This window comes from Perissodus microlepis, chromosome 5 (genome assembly GCF_051167445.1).
Source record: "Perissodus microlepis isolate ML-2025 ecotype Zambia chromosome 5, ASM5116744v1, whole genome shotgun sequence".
In the NCBI taxonomy this organism is placed as follows: Eukaryota; Metazoa; Chordata; class Actinopteri; order Cichliformes; family Cichlidae; genus Perissodus; species Perissodus microlepis.
The window spans coordinates 23,676,954-23,702,603 of NC_140465.1; the positions used below are offsets into that span (position 1 = coordinate 23,676,954).

General features: G+C 40.9%; 1 protein-coding gene across 1 annotated transcript; it reads right to left on the bottom strand.

The window, feature by feature from the left end:
- Positions 1–1,611: 1,611 nt before the first annotated feature.
- ip6k1 (inositol hexakisphosphate kinase 1) lies at positions 1,612–18,783 on the bottom strand. The gene is made up of 8 exons (XM_084928981.1): positions 18,548–18,783; positions 14,368–14,513; positions 13,952–14,078; positions 9,454–9,694; positions 8,974–9,155; positions 7,256–7,431; positions 6,597–6,830; positions 1,612–6,470 (listed from the first exon to the last, which is right to left on the bottom strand). The coding sequence occupies exons 2-8, from the start codon at positions 14,482–14,484 to the stop codon at positions 5,991–5,993; spliced, it is 1,557 nt and encodes a 518-aa protein (XP_084785107.1). The 5' UTR covers positions 14,485–14,513; positions 18,548–18,783; the 3' UTR covers positions 1,612–5,990.
- Positions 18,784–25,650: the final 6,867 nt, after the last annotated feature.

A 25,650-nucleotide genomic window follows, 5' to 3' on the forward strand; every position in this document is an offset into this window, starting at 1 on the left:
CCAGCTTTTAAATACAGCTTATATAAATGCAATCGAATATAATATCGAATTAAAAAAGAAAATATTTCAAAATATTAAGCTGCAAATATGTGAAATTTTCCTGGAGTGGAAGCCGATGTGGTCTTCCGCTACTGCAGCCCATCTGCTTCAAAGCTTGGCATTTGCACTCAGAGATGCTCTTCTGACCTTGGTTGAAATGAGTGATTATTTGAGTTAATTTTGCTTTGCTAGCAGCGCCACAATTCTCAGTTTTCCTTTCATCAAGAAGACATATTCTCCCAGAGGACTGTCGCTCACTGGATATTTTCTCTTTTTTGGCCCATTCTCTGTAAACCTTGCAGATCAGAAGTTTCTGAAATACTGTCTAGCATCAATAACTATACCATGTTCAAAATCATTTACATCACCTTTCGTGCCGATTTTACCTTCAGTGGGTAGTCTGGAGCATGTCTACATGCCTCTGACTGGTTAGCAGCTAAACAGGTGTACCTAATTAAGTATGTAAATGGAGAAATCTTGCTTTCAGTTGTGGTACATTTGTTTTTTGGGGGAGCGGTTCTCTGATGTTTGCAGAGAATTTGAAGGTTTCTCTTGTTTCTCCATTTCATGCCTTCTTACCCGCTCTGCCATTCTGCCTGTGACCTGAAAATCTATCTCAAGTACATGATTTTAAAGCAAGTTTTAGCTTCTAAAATGCACCAATAGAAGACGCACAGGTGCATCTTTTGCTGGAGTGTTTTTACCCTCTATGTTTACAAGAGCAGTGGCACAGTTGGAATGTACAAAGCATGATGAAAGGAGGACTCTTACCCTGCATTTTATTCTACTTACAAATTTAATTAAAAGCAGGGCTAAATATAAGAGTTATATAGGAACATTGTTGCACTCACACACTGTAGTTGGGCTGCACTAAACACCATTATTTGACATAATTTTCAAAAAAGAGCTTCAAAGTAAGGAATTCGCTTCACTAGGACAATTAAAGGAAACTCCAAGTGTTGAAGCAAGGTGTTAGGCCTTACTGTAGTTGTGGAGCTTTTTCCTTTAATTTGTCATTTTTGTGTGTAAAACTGACAGAATATTGCTTTTCAGCCACGTCAGCCTGCCCAATTCTCTATTTTCCATGACTATCAACAGACTCAACACAGCCACTAAAGCTTTTCATTAAATCCCCACTTTTGATTGTTTTTCTTTTTTGCACCTGTTGCCTCAACCCCTGTTTTCTTTTTACTCTTCCTCCCCTGCTTTCAAGTCCAGGTGGAGGAAAAAAGATTTGAGAGGATGAATTGTGGATAAACTGTGACTGGAGGGCATTAAAGTGTGTTTGTTTAGTTGGATCCTGGTCCCAAATGCCCAGAGGTGAATTTTTTCCTTGATTGTTCACTCTGAACTCAGACACTGGATGACGTGAGTGAGTCTTTACTTTAGTCTTTTAATTCTGACCCCTCCCCCCCCCGGACTGTGCTTCACAGAAGTCAAGGACTGAACCTCCCACCTTCTAACTGGCAGATGACCTGCTCTATCAGCTGAGCCACAACTGCTCTATAAGACGGTCAGGATGCACACAGTGAAGCGTCTTTCTGTGCTTTCAAGAATCACAACACAAGCCCAAAAGCTTCTGGAAAGATTTAATCTCACTTAGTTTCACTGTTCTAAACAAACAGTCAGGACGATGGCAGAGGCAGAGAATGCTGCTAAACAAGTCCGATCAATCACTGAGGCTAATATCCATGATGAAATCTCATGATCTGAGAGGACGCGTGGACCCATCGCCGCTTGAGACTCAGAGACGACTGGAACGAGGGCGGTCTGATGTGGTGGTGAAAACAGACTCAAACAGGAGGGCGTTAATGTGCATGCAGTTCTTCACCAGCTCCCTTAACATGAAGTGAAACAAACCGAAGATGGCTCTAACGCTCACACACACACACACACACACACACACACACACACACACACACACACACACACACAGCTGAGCGGCCCACAAACCGCTCAGGAGCTCAGCGAGCCGACTCAAGTCTGAAATCTGGTAAATAAATCAGACTTCAGCTGGCTCCAAAAACACTGTTAACAATGCTCCCAACGTCACACACACACACACACACACACACACACACACACACACACACACACACACACACACACACACACACACACACACACACACACACACACACACACACACACACCATGTCTCAGAGTCACTAAATTTCTTTAAACTTTTATACATTGAGAGGGGGTGGGGGAGCCATGTAAAAGACAAGAACATGTACCCACAGATTTTAGGTAAAGGCAGGATAAAAAAATAAATTATCACCTTCATAAACCAAAAATACAATATTCATATTTGCTCTCTCTCTCTCTCTCTCTCTCTCTCTCTCTCTCTCTTTCCAGCTCCTGGGGTTAAGTTCCTGTGGCTGTCCAGCAGGGGGCAGTGCTGCATCAAGCCCAGCCTCAGGTACCAGTTGGAGAAACATAAATGGACAAATACAATTGGCTATCGGTAGCCCAATCAGAGGGAATAAATATATATATATATATATATATATATATTTTTTTAATATTATTTTTGAGGCAGAGCTGGGTGATAATTCAGTGTTTTCATCTATAAAAATATTTTTTATAGAATAAAAGCTTCAAAAATAAAAGTTGAAAAAAAAAGAGCTCAATGAACATGAATTTAATACTTCTGTGTGTTTTTGCCTGTTTTCTGTGTTATGAAATACAGAAGGGTGACAAATTAAAGGACAACCTCACCAAATCTCACTCACCAGATCTTGTAGGTGTGCATATTTTTCCTTTTATCTGTCACTCATCTGTGTATAATATATTCTGAATATGGTTATTTAGCCACATCACCCAGCCCTAACTTAAAGAATTAGGCTGTTGTCATTCTTTATTTTTCATTATTGTCAACAAATTAGCGAGATTTGTGAAGTTTCTCTTTTTAGAGCAACCAAGCCCATGAGCATTAGTTTTTTATTTTTGCTTTAGCATGTTCAGGCCATGTTAAGTGTTATGTATTATGAGTACAAGTTCAAGTCTTGACCCCTTACACACAAGACTTGACCCTGTGGGGACATCATTTTAGGCAATCAAAAGGTCGTAGGTTCGTATTTAAAACATCAATGAAAAGTTCTTAAAATAAGAAATCAGCAACCCCATCGTCTGAGGAAGCTCAAGAATAGCCACTAAACTACTACTACTCCCACATTTACTATGTTTTTAAGGGGAGGCGTGCAGACACTTGAGTTTCTTCTAAATGTTATTATTGTAACTGGTGTAAACAGCGCTGTTGCTGGGGACGACTCATTTCTAGTTGTAGCTGCAAGGGTGTCAAACATGCAGCCCAGAGGCCAGAACAAGCCCGCCAGAAGGCGCAATCTACCCCAATTTTACTGCTTTTCCATTGAAACGATAAATAAATCATCTACTCCTGGAGTTCTGATGACATGATGTCTGGAAAGTGAAAAATATGTTGTTGTTGTTGTTTACAAAAAAAATAAAAATAAAAATCTCTAAAACTTTCTTGTGTAAAGTAAAACTTTAAAACCAAAAATCACTTATTTTGCTTAAAACATCTCATCTGTTGTCATAATTGACTTCTTTTGCACTTAAAAAAAAAAGGGGGGGGGCTGCAGAAGTGTCTGGCCCCGGTTGAGATCAAACTGGGCATTATGTGACCCATGAACTAAAATGAGTTTGACACACCTGCTGTTGCGAGTATCTACAGGATAAGGAAGGTGTGTCTCAGTGTTTTGGGTATTTTTTTCATGACATTTGTTGACAATAATAAATTAAGAATACAGATCTGAAGCACCCTTTCAAACACTCACAGACGGAGCGAAAGTCCTGTATGTGACTTTCTTAGCGCTCAACAGAATAACTTAAACAGCTCTGACATGTAGATGTCTCAGTTTATATAATGTAGTAAGGTTAAAGAGGGCCAGGAACAGCTTTCTCGGCAGTGCTCACAGATGCACAGAGACGCTGCTCTTATGGAAGACGGCAGTTCAAAGTGCGATTACACTGCTCACAATACTGGGTTTTTCTATGATGCAGTAAACATTGTGTTGTACTTTTAGCTCTCGCCATCATTCTAGTGGGAGTGTTGTAAAGAAACCGTGAGGAACACTCATGTTAAAGCAACACGTGTCTGAAAGGGGCTCAAGCATCACCAACACCAGATTTTGAAAAGTGACACTTATGCTTCCAATAACCCCGAGGATGATTTCACAGGACACCGACTACTCGTGTTTTTCCTGATTCAATCTCCAAAAAAACAAAAACAAAAACGAAACAAAAAAAATAATACAAAAACAAAACAAAAATTAAAAGAAAAACAAAAAATGGCCATACAACATTTTGAAATGCATCTATGCTCTCTCCCTGAAGCCTACTTCTATGTCTCTTTTATTTGGGGGGGGGAGTTTGCCATCTATTGCTTTCACAGATTCTTGGGTGTTTTTCTGAGCATGACTTCTGTTCACCTGTCTAGATTTGGTTTCTGTAGAGAAAGAGGAGTGAGGACAAGGAGGTGATGGGAGGTCAGGGAGTGAGGGAAAAAAATGTGTTCAGTGGGAGGTCTGTGGGATTCAGCTGATTGACCAATCAGACAGGACGCTGTGTCCTGGGACGCTGTCAAACAGCTCCAAAGACAACTGTTCCCAGGATGTGTGTCTGTGAGCGTGTGTGTCCCTCTATCTTTGTGAGGACATCCTTCACATTTTGTTATGGTTAAAGAGCAACTTTGGTTTATTATTTCACTGTGCAGAACGTGTGAGAAGGCAGTTTCAAAACTGAAAGGAGGAAAGAGGAACGTTTCTCGTGTTCAGGGGTGTCAAACATCTGTTCCGCACAGAGGATGGACTGCCGTTTAGCGCCAAAATCCTCTACATATGAAGGTTGTGTGTTTAAAAAAAATACTGTTAAACTGTAATGCAAATGTAATGTCAAGAAAGACGAAAAACCGATACACACTGTTTAAATTGCACTTAATGTTTAGCTGTAAATGCACGGTTTGAAAAATGTGATCAAACTGGGTTGTGCGAACTAAAATGAGTTTGACGCCCCTGCTCTAGTTTCCAGATTTGTACCAAAGGACATTAAGTACTCCGCTCTGATCTGGTTTTACCTGTTGCCCCTTTTTTTGTTTTTCAAACTAGTTCACTTACAGATTTTAGGCGAACACAGAGAAACCGTCCTCTTCCAACTATGCACACTCATCATTCTGAAAGTGATGGTAAAATAAACAAAGCTCTATTCAGACTGGACTGTTCTGTAATTTGAATCTTTCCCAGAAAGACGTTCCTGTATTTTAAAGTGGATCTCATCCACAACTTCATTCCTTTTAACTTATTTTTAGCCTCCTGAATGACTGAAATGAGACAGACATGTTCCTGCTGACAGAAACTTGTGAATGTCTTAAATCTCTCCATCAGGAGAAAGCTCAGGAGGTGCTCCACCACATCCTGTAATTTCAGAATGATTAAAATGGCGCCCAGAAAGACAAAAGTTACTTTAAAGATGAGCATGGCGACTACAGGGTTGTCATTTAGCTGTGGTTACGTTCAGGGAATGCATTATGTCAAAGGTCCTCACAAGAATAGAAGCACAAGCTGTGAGTGTATCTGTTGGTTCTCCGTATCATCTTTATTTGGCAGCCATTTTGGCTCCAATGTCCCACTTCCCTGCAGTTGCACGGCGATGTCCTGGAGAATCATGTTCCATATTTACAGCCGATTGTTGCTGGAAACACGGCTAGACAAACTGCACTGACAGCACAACCTGAACTATCTCACAACCAGCTGTGTGTGTGCGTATATGTGTGTGCGTGTGTGTGTGTGTGTGCGTGCGTGTGCGTGTCTGTCTATGTGTGTGTGTGTCTATCTTTGTGAGGACCAGTTATACTTTGGGTGTGAGGCTGGTCCGCACTGTGAGACAAACCTTCTCAGGTCCTCACAAAGATACAGAAGTAAGTGATGGAGCTACAGGTTGTCGTCCCGCAGGCTTTCCAGGATCTGGACAAGGCTCTCCAGTCCAAACATGTAGCCCCTGTCTGGCCCATCATGTACGGCTGTGTCGCCGCGGAAACCCTTGAAGGTGGAGTGGGCGAAGTCGATCATGCGAACGTCCACCAAGGGGGGCTGCTGGGGCAGGGGAGCAGGAGAGGGGAAGGAACCTAAACTGGGAGCCGAGGAGGTGGAGTCTGGATGAGGATGAGGCGATGGGGGGCGTGGGAGGAAGGAGTGGCAGTCTGACTTAGGGGGCGGGGCTTGTGTGGGAGGATGAGGGGAAGGTGATGGGGAGGCCGGAGCCATCAGTCCAGATCCCTGAGAGGGCAGGGATCCTGTGTCTGGCTTCTGGCTCATGTCCGTTTCACAGGGTGCATCGGGGGCCAGGCCACAGTGGGACTCTGTGGGTGACACGGAGGTCTTCGGTTGCCAGACAGAGGGGCTCTCGGGTTCCTACAGACGAAAATAAATAAATAAATAAAAATCAGGTCAAACAAAGGGAATCAGTTGGAATCAGAACACTTCCAAAATCAAAAAAATTTAGAAGTATAAAAATAGTTATTTCAACATCAGGCGCACCTTTCCCTCATAGATGATGAGCAGCGAGGAAGAGTAGAAGCGATAGGATGCCTGCCTCTCCAGCACCGCTTTCAGGGTGCGAAGCTTATCCAGGATTGGCTCAAAGAGGTCCCGCCTCAGGCCCTTTCCGTTGTGCAGGTACTGGTAGAGGGCCTGGCGGAAGCCTTCAATCGACAGGCCGCGGCCATAGTACTTGTTCCTGCACAGGTAGTGACCGGTGTTCAGCTGGTACACCTGCAGGGACAGGTGGGCAACAGCTCAGTACAATGTGAGTCTGGATTAGATATTAACAGATGTTCCCTTTGATTCAATTTAATCATTATAGCTGGAAAAATATGCATACAACCATTTATAATGTTTATTTACATATTTATTCCTTTCCCTCTAAATATTTCCACTAATTCATGAAATTGTTAATATCATGATTATTATTAGTAGGACAATTAGAACTAGTGCTCTTTGTTGTCCTAATAACAGCAGACACGTGAGCTTATCTTGCAGAGGTGGTAGCAGATTGCGATGATATTGCACCCGCTTCTCCTGCAGCATTCGGTTTGTTGCGGGATCAAACAATAAACTAGTGTGTGTTTATCTTTTTGTTCAGGCCCCTGATGGACCACTGTTCTCATGTGTTCAGCGGTGCGAGTCGTCCTTTGTACCTGCATGCCACACACTCTGACTCCCAGCGTCGCTGAGGTGCTTTGTTCGCATTTCCTTATCTGCCTGGCTGCCTTCTCCTCCGAGGCGTCGTCTCCGTGCTGCCGGGTGCCCATCTTCAGGTCCAGGATGCAGGGGTAAGAGAAGTGGTGCACCACATTCTCTAACAACAGGAACTCTGGTTAAAAAGCTGCAGTTAAGGAGCCAACTGTCCTTGACCTCCACCCTTTTTTATGTTTGATCTCTTGTGCAAAAAGATCAAACAACTACTAAATCTAAAAAAACCCTAAATGTATGCAAACAAAATACTGTGCACAAACTCAACTGAAATTTCAAGTCAGTGGGATATGACTGACATTAAGAACCCACCCAGGAAGGGAGAGATTTCCTCTCCTTTCAATCTTGATTTTTCTTCTCCCCAACAGCGCCTTTAATGATTAAAACTAAAACAAAGGCCTTCTGAAAACCTCACTCTCAACAAAAGAAAAGCCTGTCACACTCAAAGATGACAGGCCTGGGCGCTGATCATTTTGGTTATGTGAGTGCTGTTTGTGTCTGTACAGTAAATATGGAGAACCTCTGAGGTGACAGCAGCGTGCTGAATCTGCTTTGACAGAAGACAGATGGAGCTTGTTGAGGACAAAGTGTGTGCTGCTCATTCACTCCCCTCAGCTCTAATATCCAGACAGCTGCAGGCTGCTCTCTTTGAAGCTGCAGATCAAAACATGACCTCTAACCTGATAACCTCCAGCCCTCCTCTTTATTCCCACTCTGGTCTACGCAGACTCTCTCTCACATTTACATTCGGCGCTTCCCATTATCTGATGGCCCACAGCTGGTCATTTGTTGTGTGTCATTGCCCCTTTTCTTCTTTTCTACAATGTCTCTGATACATGAAGATGTAAAAAAACAAAAGTAAATCAGCATTTTAAAAATAAAAACAAAACAATAGGTAACAGGCAAAAAAGGTATTTGTGTAGAATGAATAGGTCATGTTCTCCATGTTTAACCAATCAGCATCAAGACCCATCTGGGTAAATTTCAGGGATACTAGGAAGTACTTCCTCTGGCAGACCTCTAAATCATGAGAAAGGTGCCTTTAAAAACGTGACAATGTTATTCACTTCACCAATCAGTGTTTTTAATATGCTGTGATTGGTTAAATGTACCTTAAGGTACATTCATTAGCTTTTTTATCACCACTTAAATGTCAAGTAGTGCTTCCCACCTGTTGGTTTGACCACCCTGGATGGCCAGAAAAAACAATACTAGAAGAGTTTGGGTCACTGGGAGAAAATACGACATGAAATGAAACTTGAATGAAGTTGAATGAACATGAACATCAGTTTTCAGTTTTCATACCTGACCTCTGCTTCAATAAAACCTATTGTGGATCACAAATAACTGATAAAACTGCAAAAGCTATCATATCCAAAGAGTATGTTTGAGTTAGTAATGATGAGATGTAGAATGAGACATTTCGTACACCCAACTTAAAAATAAACTATGCAGGCATCAATCATATGAAAAACTAACATACAGTATTTTATCTTAATGTAATTTTTGTACACTGGTTTATTCCTATTTCCTATGATCATCTTTGAAAACTAGGGCCAATTAAAATTTAACATACTGTCTTAATACACAGATCAGCAGGATAAACAGCAGGACCCTTGGTTACATGAGGTAAATGGACGTCAACATTTTTGGGGAAGGATACTGAAGAGCTTTCGGTCCTTGGACTCAGATCTCATGCGGCTGAGCTGCTGTTTGTGGCAGCGAAGGCTCCAGGGATTGTGGCTGATCTTCTCTGACGTCAAACCGCTGTTCCAGTCCAGCATCTGGAAGGGAACATCTGAGAGGACCTTTGGGTCGAGTCTCGGGCTCTTCAGCTCTGCCAGACTGCAGAGAGGAGAAAGAGGAGGAGAGGGGATCATTAAAAGCACTGCAGGTGACCCTCTGCTCTGACTGCTGCATCTACTGTGGGTTTCAAGGGTATGTTATAAATGTGACCACTGGACTGTTTGATGCCAAATGACCCAATATAAATATAAACTACAAGTTCTCTTGTTATCTGCCCTCAGCTTCTCTCTTTTGTCGTCAAATTTATGACATAGATTAATAAAATATTTTCACACGAACCGTCCTACATCAAGTGAAATCAGTCCACGAGTTCATTGTCTCCTCGAGTATATCTTACTTATCCGAGGTCTCTGTGTCGTGCGCCTCCCTCCGATCGGGCCGCTCCTCCTTGTGTTCAGAGGTGGATGAGGAGCGATGCAGGCTGCGGCGGGAGTGTTTCCTCCTCGGCTGCTCCCTCTCTGGGGGGTCACGCTCCTCATGCTCGCCGGCTCCTCCCTCCATGTTGCTCTCCACGTAGGGGTAGGCCACCAGGTTGATGTAACCGTCAGAGTCACCTTCAAAGCACACCAGCACCACACCTGACAGGACGGAGCCAAACACAGAAAGGACGTTGGGAATTATTAAAAACATTTCAGAGCAGAAGAGAAAAAAACAGACTATTGAAATACTGAAATGCCAAAGGAGAAACATTGCATTTTTAAAGGTCAGTATTTTTTGTACCAGCGACTCATAGAAGAGTCAGGCTGAGTCCAAAACAAATCCAGTTTTATTATTTTGTATGTATTTTTGTTTTTATTTTTATTAATCTGTCAGAGGTATACCCTCTCCATGATGTCATAAAAACCCAAGAGTAGAAAACGTCCTCAGGAGCATTTACAGCAGTCTAAAACCTGAACTTTTGGCTCACAGGGATTTATTGTACATACACTAATGTCAGTATTTGAAACATTGGTAAAGTTTAATGTCAATATCTATCTATCCATCTATCAAAAAAAACATATGCATCAAGATGTACAGAGTGCTTCTAAAATTTGATTAAACAACGATTTATGGATAAAATAAGAAGACAGTAATGTTTTTGTATACAGATGTACGTTTGAACATCTGTTATATTTAGCTTTATAAACAGACCAGAGCATGTCATCCCTGCCAAGCCAGACACTCAACATCATCCATCTTAGTCCTAATTTAATTTAGCTGTCAGTTTGCTCATCAGTGGAGAAGCCAACCCCAAATATGAATTTCAAACTTCCCTCAACAGCACAGAGCGAGTTCTCATCCTCAGAAAACTTCATCTCCTCCTTACCTGCATCATAAGAAGTAATTTGATTTGACGGTGCCAAGCTGCGGCGGATGAAAAAACCTTGACAAATACAGAAAGTCGTGCCTGGGCAGCTGTCCGTCTGTCAGTCTGTCTGCTGTTATTTAATCAGCAGGACAATGGGTAGTGGGCAGACATCTAGAGATAAATTTAGACTCCTTATGGAGCACACTTGCCATGGCACTGGGAGCCAGAACACCAGCAGGGTGGACTAGTGGGAGTACAAGCCTCCGATCAACTGCAGTACAGAACCCTTGGAATACGTCCATCGTATCGCTTGTAAAGGAGCCAAGTGTGGCAGAGACGTGGATAACCGCAACAAGAAAAATTTGCAGAAATCTGTGGCATGGTTGTCCTGCCACTCCGCCCACAGAGCCAATCAGCAGCAGACGAAGCAGGAATGTGTTCAGTCCATGATGGCCAGAGACAAACACCGTCAGAGCCATCATGAAATCACACACTGGTTTGGTAAATCTCATTTTCAAGCATTGAGATAAGCATTTTCACTGATGCCGTTTTAGTGTTTTCAAACCAGATGTGACAAGTGAGGGGCGAGTCTGAATGTGAAACCACATGCTCAGTGGCTAATGAGTAGTCAATCACAAGTCACAAGCCAACTGACCGGATTACGTTCACACCATAAACAAATGTCTATGAAGATTGTTTGACACTGGACAGTGACCACCTTCTCCAAAGGCCCGTTCTGGTCTGCACATGAGTCCGACTACCATGTTCACACCTGCACAAGCAGACCACATCAAGAGGGAGAACAAACCTGAGCTCAATTTAAACAGACTAAATGCCACAGGAGTGAAAAGTGGAACATTCTCTTTATAATGTTGGTGCCTTAGTGTTGGCCTGAGAGTAAGTCTTTTCTAAGGCATTCAAATATTTGGTGTCTAAGAGAGTGTGAGTGCATGGCCTGTAGTCTAAAAAGTTTCTAAAAACTGCACGCAACTAGTGCCAAAAAACACAAAACACACAAAAAAACAAAGGCTACAGATGCGACTTAATAGTTTTAGGGGCTTATGTCTGTTAAAACAAAAAAAGACAAATCACTGCAGTTTAAAAGAACACCTTTTCCAAAGCAGGAAATGCTTGGATGATGTCTCAATTAATAAGAGAATAGTATATAATCTGACCTGACTATGAGCTCAAACCTGCTAAGAATCAGTAAGCAGTGCTCAACTGAGACGCTGCTGTTTAGTCTCGTCTGCCTTCCTTTTGGCAGACATTTTGATATCACAGAAATGAAACTAATGCTTCATAATGAAGCCTGCGTTTCATTTGCGTTTTAGTGGTCTTTGACATTTGCTTGGGTCTGTTACTACAGCAAAATCAAGTAGAAACAGTCAGACTCTATGCCTGGTGACGATGAGCAGAGCAGCTAAAGCTCTCCTCTTCCATTAAACATCCGTACTTCCTTCCTTCTTTCCTGTCAGTCTGCCTCTCCATTCACCACCAAACATTAGAAAATAAGGAATATAGAGCATGAGTGTTTGATGCTGAACCATTGAGGGTTTAGCTCCCCTAAAAGAGACCTCACTGCTGTGAAATTAATAAAATTCAACTGTCTTTTACTACTGGCTTATTCAGGCTAACAGGAGGTTCGGGAAATGTCACAAAGACATTAAAAGACCTTTTCAGACCTCTTTGATGAGATTTAAGAGTGCACACAGTTTTTCAGGTTAGTGACTGCTAATACAGGGACTTATTTTAGATTTCCCAACGACAAACAGCAGTGCCTTACCCAAAACCTTACAGCTAGTGGTGTAGTGGTGCGGGAACTTTCAACGAGATTTTGTGTGTTTCTACACGCTTGTCTTTGAAACTTATAAACAATCTGCCATAGTTAATGTGACTTTACATTCACTCCATTTAATAATACAGTGCCTTCATTTTCTTTCACCACAGCAGCTTGTTAACTGATCTCATTAACTGATACCCTCATGCTGCTGTCATTGTTCGCTTCTCTCTCTATGTTCAGGTCCACTGTATTTTGGATCCTGTACAATTAGCATTCGGTGGGATGTGGCTACGCCTGCTTGCCTTTGGGATCGAGTATCAAGCAGGTTTTCCATGATTCGTTTATAGATATGACACAAAAAACCAAAAAAAAACAATGTATGTAGGCCAAAGTGCTGAACAGCTAAAAACAACCTAAAAAAGTTCTAAGATGTTTTCAAGATTAGAGTTTTATTGGCCCACAAAAGATAGGCAAACTAATTTAAATTAGTTGAAACTAAAGCTGTAAAATAAATGTAGTGGAGAACACTATAAGTCCCCCTTCTAAATTTGCTTTTGTGTTGTGCAGGTATCACTATAACAGAGAGAGAGCAAGAGAGAGCAGTGTAACTGAATACAACTAGTTTAAGTTTTTTCTTTATAGCTTTGTTGCTGTGGATCAGAGCAGCTGGAAAAAGAGTTTTTACTTGCTGATCAGGTTACTGGAGAAAGGCCTCTAACCGGCTTTTAATCCTTTAAGTTTTTAACTCTTTCTTCCATGACGATGACAACATCTCTTTACTTTTAATGATGAGTTTTGACACATCAGTATATATCAATAAAGATGTGCCGACCATGGGAACAGTTTCTGGGTTTTTCCAAAGGTAGGTACATAGGCACAGACTAACCTCACTAACGTTTGATGCACACCCAGTCATTTTGTTTTATAAGCAGGCCTGAAATATGACAAAAACCTCCCACTTCATAAAAGAGGTTCAAGGGTTACTCTTCATTACTGTCAAGAGGTAAAGAGATAATAACATTTACAGTAGCAAGCACTGTTATTGTTGCTCCGAGAAAAATGTTTTTTTTTTGTTTTGTTTTTTACCCCGGGTCGTGAGGTAGCAGCCTTGAATTTGCTGGGTGTGTCAGAGAAAAGAGGCTCCACCATTCCCATAAACTACAGGCTTTTCTCATTTCTGTAAATTGTTCCTCCTCATGTGCTCCAACCTACAGCCTACAACCAGAACACAATACACCATGATGACGGATGTCCTAATTCCTAAAAGCAGGGGAGGCCGGCTGGAGGAACAAAAAAAAATTGAAAATGCACAGATGATCTGCCCTTCACTGTTTCTGTGGGAGGTTTATTATTGTGTTACATTGGACATTGTTATGAATTTAATTAAACGTGGCCCTAAATATAAACATGTCACGCACACTGTCGATATCATAAAGTCCTCGCCATCTCCGACAGGAGAGGACTAAGACCCAAAGAGAAACGAGATACGACAGCTGCTATGTTATCAACCAGTTATTTGCACATAAGCACTCTCTTGAGTCAGTTTGCTTAACAAAACTGATTGCTCGCTGAATAGGCAAACAGCCAGACAATTAATTTACTCATTTTATTTATTTTTTTAAACTGGCCATTTTTTATGTCAGTTACTGCCTGCATTTAAGCACATCCCATAATGGAGCTGTAGAAGTACATCTGACTATAAACCAACAACTCCAGCTATCTCCCGCCTGCTGCTCTGGTACCTGACATCAGTGAGCAGTCACCGACCTTTATACTCTGGAGTGAACTCTTTCATCTCAGGAGGCAGGGACTCGTAGAAGCGCTGCTCTCTGCTGATGAGAGGCTTACACACCGTGTGGTCATCATAACGCATCATACTGGTGTGACCGCCCACCTGAAAACACAAACACATGCAGAACACATACACAAAAAGAGCTAACAGGCAAAACAAAAAGCTAAATGTCTTAACAAAGAGACGATATTTACAACTGCTGCCTCTTTACAAGAATATTAAAAAAATTATTATTATACCACAATTATACCAGTAAGTGCTTTAAATTTACTTACATGTAGTATGAACAACCTCTTAATATTTATGTTTCTGAATGTTTGGCAGTTTTCCTAATGCAAACGTTCCTTTTTTAGATAAAGACTTTTCACCGTCACCCACTGTTAGCACTCACCTGGTGTATAAAAGGCTCCAGTGGAACGCCTCCTGCTCGTGGTCGTAGTGAAGCCCCTCCCCCTGTGCCCGCCCCCTGTAGCTTGCTGTCCATGTTGTTGGTGTGAGGGAGGCACATGGCTCCTGGCGGACGCACCGCGCCTCCTCCTGTAGATAAGAGGGAGATTTAACCACGAGGAAACAGCCGAAAAGTCCTTAACTCCTGCTGTAGTTTCAATACTGATAAAGCAAATTAATTTATCTTTGGAGTAATAAAGTTTAATATTGCACTATATTGTATACTGAACTCCACATTTTAAAAAAAAGTCATGTTTTGCATATAAAAATGAGTTCCTTGTGATTTTTTCAGGACTGCCTCAGTAAAACCTAAAATGAAACTGCTTTTTTGGAAAATCTGTACTTCATGTCCATCAGTTTGTACAAGTTTTTACATGTTTCATTAAGTCTACTGCTTTTGGTATACCGAGGAATTCCTGACTCAGAATTAGCCTTCAGAGGTGACTCCACATTACAGTAAATGCAACTGTGTTATTTGACAGAGGCTTTGTAATTGGTGACTTACAAAACAAACATCCTACATGATAAAACTCATGAGTTTTCTTTGGCAGGGAAGATGTTTCACTACCAGTATTTTACACAAGTTATAGGGTAAAAATACACACCTGCATAGTTGCATTTAAAATTACAAAGTTAAGTTTTAGAGTCATTCTTGTCAGCCAAAACCTTTCACAATTTTCTCACCTGGATGGGCCTTTTAATATCTGGCATCTGGCAAACTGGCCGTTTATGAGCTTATTAATTTTATTTTGTGGGGTGACAAGAACAACAACAACAACAAAAACATTCTCTTATAGTGTGCATTGTTACAGTATGTCCTTTAACCCTCTGTGGGAAGCCTGTCTCCCCTCTTAGAAAGCTGACAGATTGAAAGTGAGGTAACATTAGTTAATTACATAACAAGCGCAAACCTCTAAAGAGCTGACTATGAACCATTAGTTTAACTCTGAACAACACGCTTTAGCCTCAGCTGTCTCTGGGCTGTGAGTTTACACGTGAATATAGCCAAGACTTGAAGTGACAGGAAATTTCAGTCAGACAACCTCTTTGTTATAAAATCAAAGCTTTGGCAGGAAAGAAAGGCGAGTTAGAAAATGACTTGAAGGTAAAGACTGATTTACTTCAGATTTATTGTCAATTCGGCTGCATTGAAACACCATCGAAAAGAGGGTATAAAGCAGGACAGACACAAACCTATTTAATGTTTGCTACATACCACTCATAAACTAAACACAAACCAGTTTCCTCATTGTTATGGGGACACTGTTATTGGAAATTAAAGTGTGCATGATATGGACCGGCACTGATCCTGAAATATAAAGATGTGCCACACACAAGAGAATGTTGACAACTATTCATTAAAACTACAAGTAAAAAAGAACAAAAAAAAATTGTAAAACAGAATAAAAGTCAAATCCAGCAAATACCAGAACACTGCAGCTGATCCAGCACCTGTGCAAAACACACTGGCTGTGGATGGGAGGAGAGCTGACTGCTAGAAGCTGGAAAACATCTGCTTTTTTTTTTTTTTTTTTTTTTTTGGGGGGGGGGGGGGGGGGGGGGGGGGGTTTAAATCATCATCATCATCAGTAGCAGCAGTAGTAGTAGTAGTATTTAAATTGATTTGAAGGGTGCCAAAATGTAAAAACAGCCCATAAATATTAAAGAACTGATAATAAAGGGCAAAGAACAAGAAACAAGACTAGATTTAAAACAGGTGGGAGGAGTTTAGAAATGTCATTGTAATGACCTGAATGAATGAGCAAATTTTTCTAATACGTCCATCTTACACCATTTATAAAAAAAAAATAAAAAATCAGCTACACACGCTGACGAGTTGGAGAAAGATGAGGATATCCCAAAGCTTGCTGCTGTATTTTTCTTCAGCAGTTAGGAAAAGGGTGGAGAGGACTGACTAGAGTTGGAGTTGGGCTTGTGCTGCAGTTATTGTTTAAAAGTGTTAAGATTTATTGGAAAGAGCCCATAACTCCAATACTCAAATAAAGATAAGCAACAAATTCACATTCCTTTGCATCTTTGCCAGTGCTACCCCTCAGTGTTCTAGTAGATACACCTATGGTATCAATTTGAAAATCCTAAGCCACCTTTATTCTCCAGTTATTGCAGTCACAAGATTTTAAGAACACCTTCCTCGTTTCCTCTGACCTTGAAGCCAAGGTCTCTGAGATTTGAATGTCCGAGATTTGTAGTAGATGGACCTATGGTATTGGCCACTTGGTTATGGCGTTCCATGTATGCCTTGCCTGCTAGCATCTTGCACCCTGCTGTTATGTGCTGGATTGTCTCAGGGGCATCTTTACACAGCCTGCACCTGGGGTCTTGCCTGGTGTGATAGACCCCAGCCTCTATGGATCTTGTACTCAGAGCTTGTTCTTGTGCTGCCATGATTAGTGCCTCTGTGCTGTCTTTCAGTCCAGCTTTGTCCAGCCACTGGTAGGATTTCTGGATATCAGCCACCTCCTCTATCTGCCGGTGGTACATACTGTGCAGGGGCCTGTCCTTCCATGATGGTTCCTCGTCTCCCTCCTCTTTCTTGGGTTTCTGCTGCCTGAGGTATTCACTGAGCACTCGGTCAGTTGGGGCCATCTTCCCAATGTATTCTTGGATGTTCATTGTCTCATCCTGGACTGTGGTGCTGACACTCACCAGTCCCCGGCCCCCTTCCTTCTGCTTAGCGTACAGCCTCAGGGTGCTGGACTTGGGGTGAAACCCTCCATGCATGGTAAGGAGCTTTCTTGTGTTTATGTCAGTGGCTTCTATCTCCTCCTTTGGCCAACTTATTACCCCAGCAGGGTACCTGATCACAGGCAGGGCGTAGGTGTTGATAGCCCGGATCTTGTTCTTACCGTTCAGCTGACTCCTCAGGACTTGCCTGACCGTCTGCAGGTACTTGGTGGTTGCAGCTTTCCTAGCTGCCTCTCCATGGTTCCCATTCGCCTGCGGGATCCCCAGGTACTTGTAACTGTCCTCTATGTCTGCAATGTTGCCTTCTGGTAGCTCGATCCCCTCAGTTCTGACTACCTTCCCTCTCTTTGTTATCATCCGACTACACTTCTCCAGCCCGAATGACATCCCGATGTCATTGCTGTATATCCTGGTAGTGTGGATCAGTGAATCGATGTCTCGTTCACTCTTGGCATACAGCTTGATATCATCCATGTACAGGAGGTGGCTGACAACTGCTCCATTTCGTAGTCGGTATCCGTAGCCAGTCTTGTCAATGATCTCACTGAGGGGGTTCAGGCCTATGCAGAACAGCAGTGGGGACAGAGCATCTCCTTGGTAGATCCCGCACTTGATTTTATTTATTTTTATATATATATATATATATATATATATTTTTATTTATTTATTTATTTATTTATTTATTTATTTTTAAAAGTATCAACGCCATTAACTTTGCCAAGAGGACTGAAGGAGATGGTCTACTGTCTGAGCAACAGCTACCTCAAATCCATTTAGAGAAGGACCCAGTCTCCATAAATTTATTATAAACATGTAACAAAGTTTAATATAAAATGTTAAGAACATGACACCATAAAAGCAGCAGGTTTGGTTAAAATGTTGGGTAATACATCGGCTCTGATACCAAACTTTGAGACTGATGGGCTCCTAATAGAAGGAGTTTTTGCAGAAAGAGCCGAGTAATAGGCGGATAATTCAGTAATTAGATCCTTTGGTGATTACATTGGTGTGGTTTAACTGGTTGCTAGGGTAACACAGTGAACCATAACACTGGAAAAAAGGTTTAATCAACCTTCATTAACTCAGACAGCCGTGGCAAATAGCCAAGAGAGACACCCACCTCTTGTCCTTGCTGTTTACATGAACATCAGGGGCCACATTTATACTGAAACCGTCTGAATGGGCTAAAACGTTTTAGTCATTTCTACTGCGGTATACGTTTGTGCTTTTTATTTTTAAATGGTTCACATTTTCTTCGTTGTGAATTTTTCAGTCTACACTGGTGAATTCATCTTCACAACTCTCAGGCTAATAGGGGCAAAAACAAGGAAGTGGTTTTGATGAGATGTCTGCTTTGGTGCACAGAGAGGAAACTGAACTACAGGTGTGAATGCTAAAAACTCATCCTTTGATCGTACCCTGGGCATGGGCTCGGGTGTGCAGTGACGGGGACGGGGGGGCGCAGGGCACCACGGGCTGCTGGGAGCGCACGCCGGCCCCGGGGGGAGGCGGCGCCAGACCGAAAAACCACCTCGCAAAGCCTCCAATCAGAGTGCTCCAATCCACCGCCGGCACCACGGAGATCCAATCAGGACACGGGGCTGGGGGGCAGAGATGGGGGGACGGCAGGGAAAGCAGGGTGTCAGTTAGGCAGGGTCACCACTTCCTGAAAAGACAGGAAATGACACAATGTCAGTTGTAATACTTTAGCATTCATTTAAGGTCTACAGTGTTATTTTGTGTGGGGAGAATTGGCTTTCTTTAATGTGATGACTCAAAAACAAACAAAAAAAAAAAAACAACTACTGTTAGTGACAGTTCTCTTCAAATATTTCACTTCTTCACATCATTTCTGTGACTGATAAAAACATGACATCAGCTCTAATGGGTCAGAAGCTGGGCTGTCAACTTGCACAATATACTTTTTCACTGGCCCCGGCTCATCAGCTTTTGTCACACCCTATGAATAGCTTTTATATCTTTAAACGTGGAGTTCATTGGAAGTGGCGGACTGGGAGTATCCTTCTAGGAAGACGAAAAAAGAAAAAAAGAAAATCCCGTAAACGATGCATTAGATTGTTCTTGAGGAAAAAAAACCCCCCAATGTTCTCATTTACAACAACTCCAATCAAGTGAATCTGAACTCGCCTTATAAAACAGCATTTCCTGGACAAGCTGCCACAAACAGTTGACATCAAATGCTTCAGCACATCAGCTTCCACCAAACTGTCACACGCACGCACGCACGCACGCACGCACGCGTTTTATGTCTCAATGAGTAGGATAAGAAAAATCCTGTTAATAACATTGTACATTAAGTTTTATTACTGGCTATAGAAACCGTGTACATCATACTGCTAAGTGGTCATCTCATATATCTGCAGACCTTCCAGTCAGTTGTTTTTTGTTGTGTTTTAATCTATAAATCTCTGCTTGGTTGGGTTATTTCTTATCTGTTTCTATATGTGTAAACACCACAACAACTAGTATAGCCTACACTCTCATATTATTATATGAATGTTTGTCTCCAGAGTCACAACGGAATAATCCTGAAAAAATCTACAAAAGCAGATGAAATTATCAGAATTGGTTATGATGGGGGGAGATTAAGTCAATTTTACAGGAGAGCAAGAGACTAGCTCTTTTGGTCAGTGTGAATGCTTTGATGTCTCTCTCATAATGATCTGTTACTGAATATGATTCACAGACTTACATTCACTTATCTGTACTGAATATCAGTTTTATTTTTTTCTCTACTTATTACATTGTTATGTTTTTTTTATTTGTTGTCGTTTCTGCTGCCCTCTTGGCCAGATTTCTCTTGAAAAACAGATTTTTAATCTGAGTTTTTTTAAGTATAATAAATACAAATATATAATGGGCAACTCCTGTGGCATTTTCCATAATTATTTCTTCACTTCTGAACCTTTTCTGTCAAGGGGTTTAAGTATTGACACGATGAAGTCCATTTACTGAAGGATCATCCCCAAAACGAACATCTCTGTTTAAAGATACCGTACTGATTTTCCTTAAGTGCTCCACACTAATACATTATGTACATTATGATTGAGGATTATTTTCTCATTCACAAAAACATTGCTCAGTAGAATAAAATAAAATCAAAGGCTTATTTTTCTAAACAAAGACTTTTAAATCCATGACGTGACAAGATGTGACCGTTAGTACTTTAAAATGTAGCTCTCATTTTTTTTTCTGTTATGTGAAGCAAAGCAAAAAGACCAAAAACAAAAACAAAACAAAAAAACAAACAAAAAAAACCCTAATGTCTGTCCTGGCTCAAAAAAATTACAGTAAAATAGTCTGTGTTATCTAGTTTTAACAGAAATCAATACATTTTCCTGTTAAGGCCATTTAAAAAAAAAAACAAAAAACAAAAAACAAAAAAAACCCCAACCCAGTTGATTCTGGGGGTAGCAGAATCAGGGGGAACTTTTGTTTCAGATTTAAATGATTAATGCTGATACGGTTTAATTTTATTCTTAGGATGTTAGAGGCCAGATTGGGATGATCTGCAGGCCAGTTCTGCCCCTCAGACTTTTTTTTGCGCTATACCACATGTTCTATAGCACCAGGAGACTGAAAAGGTGGTGTATAGTCATTGCACATAATGATGGTGTCTATAATAAAATCAGCAGAATAATCAATTAAAAAAAAAGAAGAAAACTGCCGCTTGCAGCCCTGTGCAGACATTCAGCTCAATACATGAGAGCCTGTGAGAGAAATGTGGATGCTGCCAGTAACGATAAACACCAGTTTGGATATATGCAATTACAGCATAAACACAGCCTTAACGGTACAAAACCAGACTTTGTTTTTAACCACCATGATAAAAGTCCTGTTCATAAACATGTCAGAGGTTAAACTACTGTTCAGGATCCAGCGTCAGTCTGAGAGGCATTTATTGTGACTTTATCATAACTTCAATTCTTCTGTAATTTAACAAAACAGAAGAGGGAAAACCTACAAGCGAGATGTTTGAGTAAGAAGCTACAGACACCTGGCGATTACCAAAAATCCTGAAAACCTCAAACATCTAACATGTCATCAAGGTAAGAAATACCTTCAGCTTAAAACACACTCGCATTGGGCCCACATCACAGGAGTGGATCACGACTGCTCGCCACACAGCGCACAAATTTAACCACGATGGGACAGCCTGTTCTCAAGTCACGATCCAACCTCAACCAAGCGTGAGCTTCAGATACAGGCTGGAGTGCACAGCCACACACACAGAAACCCTCACACAAAACCTTACACACACAGAGTGTAAACAGTGTTTCCCATGAGCAATGAATTCTAACATTAGAAGCAAAACACAAACATCAGGCCACATCTGTTCTGTCCTGGGATTGGTGAACTCGTCCCGATGATTCAAATCTAACTTTCCACTGCTACAATCCAACAGTTTGAACAGAAAATATTAAATAATCCTAACTTTGAATTTTCCAAAGTTGTCATTCAAGATGCTTTAGATTTATTTGGTCCAAAAAATGTGACTACTTTTACTTTTTAATAGCATAACTAAATTGCTACATTGCTTTAGCATGCAAAAGTAACGTACATCCTGAATGTTAATTACTGTTAAAACCTATCCCTTTGAACCAGAAATTGCAGTGTCAGTTTTTAAACAAGACTGGATGACTTTTGAAAAATGTTTTTTTTTTTGAAAAATGTTCTTACAATTATAATATTGTAATTTTATTATTAATAGGACTAGTGCTGCTGTATTTTTGGCAGCTTTACACCATTTCAACTGCATCTTTGTACGTTAGAGTGATGAATACGCTGAAACAGATGGATCCATTCAAAATACAGCTGCAAAAACACCTCTAACAAATGTCTTATCATGTAATTTAAACTCTTGAATTGATTAAAAGGAGACTGTTATATCAACAATGAAAGACAGTGTCGCTATACCCCTTGTTTGTTGACCCTTCTGGTTGGTGGTCTGCTCTCTGTTAGTGGCTCTATATGCATCCAAGGTGAATCCCCAGCAGAAAAACAACAGGTGTACGTCCACCGAGCAGAGTCTTGTAAGCAGTTTGAGCTGGGTGGGGGACAAAATCAAGGTCAACTCCCGCTCCTCTTTCTTATCATCCTCCTTCCCTTCAAATCCCCCATTTTTGTCTCCTTCCCTATTTCAGCCCCCATCTGTCTGAGATCTGCACAGTAAAATTTAATGCAGAAGTTTCTACAGCTTTAGTACAACTTGGATTAGTGATGTGCTGTGTCATTCTGTGAAAAGGAAGGGCGCAACGGTAGGAGGGAATGCACGAAGGAATGAAGGAGATTGGGAAGGAAGAGGTGTGGGTAGAAAGACAGGGAGGGAGGGATGTTAGCAGGTTGGGTGGGAATCCAAGACAGGAGGAAAGAGGGCGAATGCTCTGATGGACGTATCAAGGCTGTGTGTTGTTTTCATATGGTTTTGTGTATCTATGTATACTTTCTACATGTGGCTCTGATTAGACAGAAAAGATATGTGACAGTCTGCAGGATTTTCAGAAATAATTGTCTGCTGTGTGTCGTTGGTGCTCTGTCTATCATCTGTCACTGCAGCAAACTCCAGGAGGAGGTGCTGAATTTTTTCCACAGTCCAAACAAATAACTCCATCTCTAATCAGCCCCCTGTGTCATGCCAGGTGTGGTGAATAACTCCAGCAGACAGCCAATCAGCTTAGAGGATCTCTGTGAGTATAGCCTACATCACCAGCCATTAATGTGACAACGCTGCAGGCTCACTACGGCTCAGCAACGTTGATTGGTTAAGCTGCTATTTCGAACGCTGATTAAACTGCTATTTCTGACTGAGTGACGGTGTGTTTGTGTGTGTGGGAATCCTCATGTCCTTCATGAAGTTAGAGATGAGAGAGCTAATTAAGGACTTCCAGGAATACCTAAGAGTAGATGGACACAACTCGGCACCTTGTTGTTGGATTTTAACGGTTGTGCAAGTCCAGTGAAAAGACAGCTGTACCAAACTCAGCACATATTTGGGCAGTTAGTTTGGAAAATTTATCTAAATGAACTTTATTTAGCCATTTACCTTGACATAAAACTGCACATGCAGAATCAAAACCAATTTTAAAAAGAAAAAAAGAAAACAACAACAACAACAACAACAACAACTTTGCTGTTTACATTTTTAGTTCTTTTTTAGTCTGTTTTTATGCATAGATTAGAAGGTTTTGTCTTTTTAAGTGAATTATTCTAGTTATATAAATAAATACAAACACTGGTGATCCAATAAAAGGCTGAGCACATCATGAATGAACTTTTTTTAAATTTAGATCAACAATTAATTTAACTCAAGCTTTAACAGAGAGTTAAAAGAATTTCTAGCACTAATCAATAATAGTAAATGAGCTAAACCACCAACATTTGTGATCAGAACCTGACGCGCTGATATTTCTACTTAATCGGCTTTCAAGTCTAGCTGTGTTATTTTTTACATAATAGGTGTAAGTTTGTTTAAAAAGATGAGCTCTGGTCTACACAGGTGTGTTACTGGTTACCACTGGGTAACCAAAAAGTGCAATTCCTATAATGACCATTTGAGGCTGGCTTCAAAAGAGAATGATTCTCTACAGACTGCCATGTTAAAACAACTGAAGTAAACATGTTTATAGAGTGGTACAAAAAAACAGTTTAGGCTTCTGTGGATAGTTTCACCCTTCATAACAACTGCACAGGGGATTTCATTATTTATTTTTCTATTCTTCGAAAATATGGATACTGGAGTTAGGAGAGTAGCTTTGTTTGAGCTGGAAGGTGTCTGATATGCTTCACTTCCATCAAACTGAATGGGACATCTGTTGGACTAGACCCCTTCTGTGCCGCTGGTTGCTTCTGAATCATTTTTCATATAATTATCTGAAATAATATGGCCTGCCTTGTGGTAAAAACCTCCAAAAGATTTTGATGCTTCTGTTTTGGTTATTGAAGTATAAGGATTTAATGAATTTGTTATGTAGCACTAATTTGCAGGTTTATCCAAAATAATTTATAGATGCAGCTTATTAAACAAGCCTTTTAGCATCAACTTAGGATCTGCATCTTGCATCTGCATCTTCCAGGTTATAACCAAAGGATCTATGATTATAACATGGAAAGAAGAGATTATTTAAAGAGATTTCTTTAACCAATCTTTTCTTGAACATAGATCAGTTCTTAAAACTGCTGCATTTACTGCTGCCGTCCTCTATTTTAGTCAGTTTAATGCTGTGATGTGGTTCAGCAAAGAGCCGCGGGTGCTTGCTGTGGTTTGGACACACAGCACATCCAGCAGGGTTAAAGGGAAGAATTATTTTTCCTGGACCCGTCTTCAGACTGGACACAGAAAAGTTTGGCACGGTGCTGTAAAAACACCCAGAAAGAATAACAGGAGACACAGCTAAACTGTCTGAGACGCAAATTACATAACGAAGGCACTTCTCAATCGAATCTACTCAGAGACGTTTAAAACATGTTATCTCCTGAAACTGCATTTGCTGATTCAAAAAGCACCAAAAAGAAGAGAGACAAGCGGTAACCAGCTAATCCTTATTGGGAAGATTAATCAATACCCACCTAAATAAATGTAGTCAATTCCACAACTAGCTTTAGTCCTATTCAGGTTTTCCAAGGTCTCTCTCACCTTATAAAACCCTTTATTTCAGCAGAGTTGACTGAAAAAGTTTAGAAAGCAAAGATATCTATTGCACCTGCATTAAACTGCCTGAGGTAATCAGATTATAATCATACTGGTGGAAACATTCCCAAGACGCAGCAAAGGTCAGGGAGTCATTAATCTATCATTGCCACTAGGGCTGGGCGATATGACCCAAAATTCATATCTTGATATTTTTTAGCTGGATGGCGATATACGATATATATCTCGATATTTTTTTTAAAAGCCATAAGTTAAGAACAAAAAGAGAGTTCTTAGTCACACTGTGTCCCAGATGTCACACGGGCACTTTTATTTACATACAGCGTGGATGTACATGACGAAATTACTCAAAAATAAATTATCAGCATTTATTAGATAATCATGGTCCATAAATAAAAGAAAACAATGTTGTTTTTGTGCATAACAAAAAGCTCACAATTGTGCAGTCAAAATGTAAACTAATAGACGCTGAGCATAATAACAAAGAGACAGATTTCACAGCTGCACCACATCTCTGAACAGGTGCCATTTGTGGTCCTTATACACACACAGTACGGTAATATTACGTTGAAGCACAGTACGTATCACTCCGCGAGGCTCCTCCTCGGTAGCCGTAATCCTCCGACAATCCATCAAGCGGTGCAGCTCCGTAGCTTAGCAAAGTCATATTAAAACATTTTTTGACAGATTGCTGAGCGCTGTGTACTACATAAAATCGGTTCGCGGTCAGTAAGCACAACCAGAATTCATACATAAGGCGCACTGTCGATTTTTGAGAAAATGAAAGGATTTTAGGCCGTGCAGCCCCTCCGGGCTGCATGTCGTTAGCGCGGTTAGCTCGCTAACACGTTG

Coding starts and splice junctions, on each gene's coding strand:
- ip6k1 (XM_084928981.1), bottom strand. CDS start 14,484: ATGTGCCTCCCTCACACCAACAACATGGACAGCAAGCTACAGGGGGCG. Junction 7,432..8,973: donor CAAGGACCGAAAGCTCTTCA/GTATCCTTCCCC, acceptor CTTTTTAACCAG/AGTTCCTGTTGTTAGAGAAT. Junction 6,831..7,255: donor TCAGAGTGTGTGGCATGCAG/GTACAAAGGACG, acceptor CTGTCCCTGCAG/GTGTACCAGCTGAACACCGG.